At 30.2% G+C, this 4,800-nt stretch overlaps 1 protein-coding gene across 1 annotated transcript; it reads right to left on the minus strand.

Annotated features, from left to right (window-relative positions):
- Window positions 1–1,937: 1,937 nt before the first annotated feature.
- LOC143083499 (uncharacterized) lies at window positions 1,938–4,172 on the minus strand. The gene is made up of 3 exons (XM_076259759.1): window positions 4,026–4,172; window positions 3,505–3,722; window positions 1,938–2,193 (listed from the first exon to the last, which is right to left on the minus strand). The coding sequence occupies exons 2-3, from the start codon at window positions 3,713–3,715 to the stop codon at window positions 1,997–1,999; spliced, it is 408 nt and encodes a 135-aa protein (XP_076115874.1). The 5' UTR covers window positions 3,716–3,722; window positions 4,026–4,172; the 3' UTR covers window positions 1,938–1,996.
- Between the last annotated feature and the right edge of the window lie 628 nt (window positions 4,173–4,800).

Here is a 4,800-nt window from a genome sequence, read left to right on the forward strand (position 1 = left end):
AATATATTCCCTATCTCTAATTTTAAAGTATTATAAGGATTAAACTCATTTTAAAGGAATTTATTGGTGTATAAACTGAACCAAATCATTCACTTACATATCATTAAAGTCCTTAGGACTTTTATTTGTTTGTGCGGGAATTGGTACAGTTTATACACCAATAAATTTATTTAAAAAGGCGTTTCATCCTATAATATCACAATAATGCTCCCCATTTGCCTAACACCACACTACGACAGTACGTTTAGAACAAATCAAATTGACTAACATTATGATACCTAAATCAATAACACTGATATACTTCCTTGATTAATCTTCATTTCAAAGTTATTATCCCTTGATGAAAGTCCTAATTGTATTGTTTTTTTGATCTGTAAAGTCACGAGAAACATGTACAAAATCAGAATGACTTACTACCTGACGTCTTTGCATTGATTCTAAACATATGAAAACGGCTTTAGCAGGGTTATCTACCGTTCACAAGCAAAATGTATTCGGTAATTGTTTAAAAATTTATGTCCCGTTGTTCATTAGAATAAAAATATACCATTATATGACGATTTAAAAATGATTCATGTGTACAACCTATATTGTCAAAAGGTTTAATGTATGGAATTGTGAATGATTTCCTTGAATTAAAAAAAAAAAAAAAAAAAAACAAGATGCAAGATGAACATGTATTCGAGAAGGACACTGTTTTAAGCTCACATGATCTTATTTGTTCTTTCCAAAAACACAATCATGACAGTTTCACAGTTCTTCGTAACAATGTTATCATAAGTCCGTTTAGAATTTTAATTTCTTATTTTTTTTAAAGTATGCAAGTGGTATTGCAAAACATGCAATGTTTCAGTAATTATCTTGGCATGTTCATATCACGTAAAAACATATAAAGTGAAAGGTTCGTCTATGCAATTTTTTTCAAAATATTTAAACTTATGATGATACAAAGGGGCGTAGCTTGTGACCCTTTAACAAGCTTTTGGTCAATAAGAAAGGTCTGATAAAAGAGGGACAAAAGATACCACAGGGTCCAAGGACACAGTTATCTACCCTCAATGTTCGTTGTCCACGAATATTGTTCCCTTTAATTTCAGTGTTTTCTTTCTTAATTTTTTTCTTTGTCTTTTTTGGAATTTTTTACTATTTGTTTGTATTTAGGTGAAGGATAAGACTTCAAATATACTATCTGAAAAAAAAAATCTTTTTGAAATTTTGTGCAGAAATGAGTGATTTGGTCAGGTAAATAAAGCTGGAATTTTCCCCATCTCGGAAGCTCTCTGGCTTTATCCATACCGGCTTCCTTATGTTTGTGGCTACCAGGAGAAAATGAGCTGGTAGAGTTTTCTGAATTTTTGGTATGTTTTGGGATAAAAGTCAAACTTTATGCACACCAAATCTAATTGAAAAAGAACAGTCAAGTGGATTTTTCTTTAATTGTCATTATGTTTTAATGGACAAATACGGTAACATAACTGTGTTCTCGGGCCAGAGGGAAGTCAACCTCATAAATCGAAAATAAACTGACAACGTCATGGCTAAAAATGAAAAAGACAAACAGACAAACAATAGTACACATGAAACAACATAGAATAAACAAAAATAAAGATATGTTGGTTTATGTATAGAGATTTAACACTCAATCAGATAAGGAACCGGGGACATACCAAACTATTTGGTACCTTCACAATCTCATGAAATTTTATAATTTATTCAATTGGTGAAGTTGGTAAAAGTTCGTCAAAATTTTGATGAAGTCTGTGATAATCAGCGCTTGTAAGAATGTGGTAACGTTTATTATCATAAGCATGTTTATACTTCTATATACTTTCTGAAGTGTTAGTTCAGTTGGTTTGCAGACATATTGAGGTTTGCCTTGTAGCTTATTTTAATTGCATGAGATCGCTTTGTACTAAAAATAATTAATAAGTGCTATGTGATGTTGCAACATTTATTTAATCGGCATTTAAATTGTATGAAGACTTCGGTGTTTAGATCAGTCATCATTCTGTGAATCATCAACGTAACTTTCATCGATATCATTCACGTCACGTTCATCGATGTCATTCACATCACGCTCGTCGATATCATTCATGAAGCTCTCGCCGATATCATTCGTAACATCATCATTAATATTGACATTCCGCTCATCTATATGTCCGTCTTGAAGGTTCACAATCTCGTTGTCTTCATCTGAAATATAATTTGACATGATTCAAATATTAACAATAAACACAAATCAAGATAACACATACAATAAAGATAATACTGATACAATTCATTATTTCAACGACATTAACGCTTTATAACTATTTGAGAAATGATCCAGAACAGCTACTTTAAACAATGGAACCATTTAAAAATAGGACGATATGGTATAATTTCTAATGAACAAACCATCTACAACAGACTAAAAAACATAGAACTTAACATCTTTTAGGTAATTATTGACGAGCAACATACATACCGCATACCAATATCAACAAAAAATGTTGACAAATAAAATTTCAGAAAAAAAACATTTACACAATAACAATTATCTTTGTCATTCATACTTCTTTCATGTATTTTACCGGGGATTGAATGGCATTTCACTGTATTTGATATATTTTATTCACATATCCTGCTTTTCTTTGTATTGTGTTTCATCTTACACATTCTTTTGCTTTTTGAAGGTGTTATAGTAGATTGCAATACGAACAATCTCCAGAGATGAATCATTGTTAATACTATGTATCAATGTTGTCTTTTATCGTAATGCAAGAAAAAATGCTAGTATGTTATACATATTCATTAAGACGAAAGTAAAAATGTAATACGTACTATTTAATTTATCTGAAAAAAAAAAAATACAACAATGTAGACACTAAAAATAATGGACAAGTACCAGCAAAAATTGATGTTATTGTGTAACCTTTAGACAATTTTCTAGTTGTGATATGCTCATGAGAAAAAAGGAAATACATCATGCTTCACATGTTGTCTGTGCGACTTTATAAAATTAGCAACTCGTGCTGATTAAACCAGACTTAACCAACCATTTTCTTTGGAAAATGTCTGTATACAGTTTAGTAATAGGGAGTAGTAATAGGAAGTAGTTGGGACTTTTTCCTTTGATTGTTAGCGTTTTATTTCAGTTTAATTTCTAGTGGTACTAATTCTTGTTTTTTTTTTTTTTTATGTATATGCGAGTTAAGAAAAAAAAAATACTTCTCCTGAACTTTAACGCAATCAAATATATCTCGATATTTAAACGTCTTTTTCAAGACTATTGAAATTAGTAATTATATGATAACGCCAATGCTATTATTATCCCTTTACAATTACCTTAGATTACTTCATACAGCTCAGGGAATTTATATTTGCACTTCACTCATACAGTGATCCAAAATTGAGCAAGTTAAAAAAATATTACAAAAATACATAGTATATCACTAACAAACTAACATTAAATTTATTACAAGACCCTAACAATGCAAGTTATGTAGCATTTGAATTATTCACCTTGAATGTCATTATCTAACGTGGCTCGTTTTCGTCCTGCATATATGGTGGGTTGTCTTGGCCATCTTGGCCATCTTGGATACCTTGGATACCTTGGATATCTCGGTAATCTTGGTATCCGTGGCATTCGTGGCCAACTATATCCGTCACAGTAATCAATTATACAAAGCGATGATATAATCACCAACAACAGCAACACGTTTCTCTTCATTTTAAAACTGGAAGGCAATATACAGAATAAAGTATCAAATGTTTCACTGGTTGTAAGAAAAATTGCACTTAATAATTTCGGTACCACCAACTAATATTTAGAGAAATTACTGTACGTCTATATGATAACAAACATTGATATACTCCGAGTCATTATTTTAAATTATCATCATTACAGACACTTAGGCAAAGATGTAAATATCATTCAAAAACACACGCCAAACCTTCTTATTTTATAAATCACAATTAATCAAGTCAGCTTTGTATTGTTCAATAAAAAAGAATATATAATAAAGAAAATTAAAACAAACCTTTGTGTCTTGAATTGTCTACTATTTTAACCAGCTTAAAGTGGTAAATCACACGTAACTCAATTAGATAACAATTGTTTATACATTTATAGTATCACGGTAACAGATGTAAGCACAAATCGTATCAAATTCAAAGTTTCATCATATTTCCAAGAATCAACAAATTTTTGACTAATTCATTACAATTCATACAAACAGCATCAGTTCCAATATATAGCTTAGGCATTTAGAAAAAGAAAAACACAGTAGTTGTTATGTAAGTAAAAGCAATGAGTCATATTAAATGGAATTATGCTGATTTTGCAAAATGAACAAATATTTTTGATTTTTAATTTCATTGAACATGTACACTAAAACGCTTTTTTTTTATCTTGTATATCGCATTACTTTTTCGTGAGACAAACACTATGAATAGAGTTTTTTCAGATATGTTAGGAGAAATCTTTTGGAGTTTTAATTTCAAAAATCCCAACTCAGTTTAATTGTTCGCCATTTGAATGATTTGAATCGAACGTCAATGTTGAGCTTTGTGGTCCTCGCTTCTGGAGTTCAAAATAATAAATCTTTTTCGGAATTTTTTTTAAACCATAAACATCTGTCATATTCTGATGCATTTATTATTATATACGTATACATTATATTGCTAACAGATAATTGCGTGTGATTTGGTTACCTCACGCATTATAAAAATCAAAAATTTGAAAATGTACCTGATGATATTAAGAAACAAAAACAGCAACACGCAATTAGTCTCTACATCAAAATAAAAAGAATC

Source organism: Mytilus galloprovincialis, chromosome 7 (assembly GCF_965363235.1).
Source record: "Mytilus galloprovincialis chromosome 7, xbMytGall1.hap1.1, whole genome shotgun sequence".
NCBI lineage: Eukaryota > Metazoa > Mollusca > Bivalvia > Mytilida > Mytilidae > Mytilus > Mytilus galloprovincialis.

Bases quoted from the DNA above. Each gene is read 5' to 3' on its own strand.
- LOC143083499 (XM_076259759.1), bottom strand. From the start codon at position 3,715: ATGAAGAGAAACGTGTTGCTGTTGTTGGTGATTATATCATCGCTTTGT. The intron at 2,194-3,504 runs GTGAATAATTCA...ATTATATTTCAG, and splicing joins GTTAGATAATGACATTCAAG to ATGAAGACAACGAGATTGTG.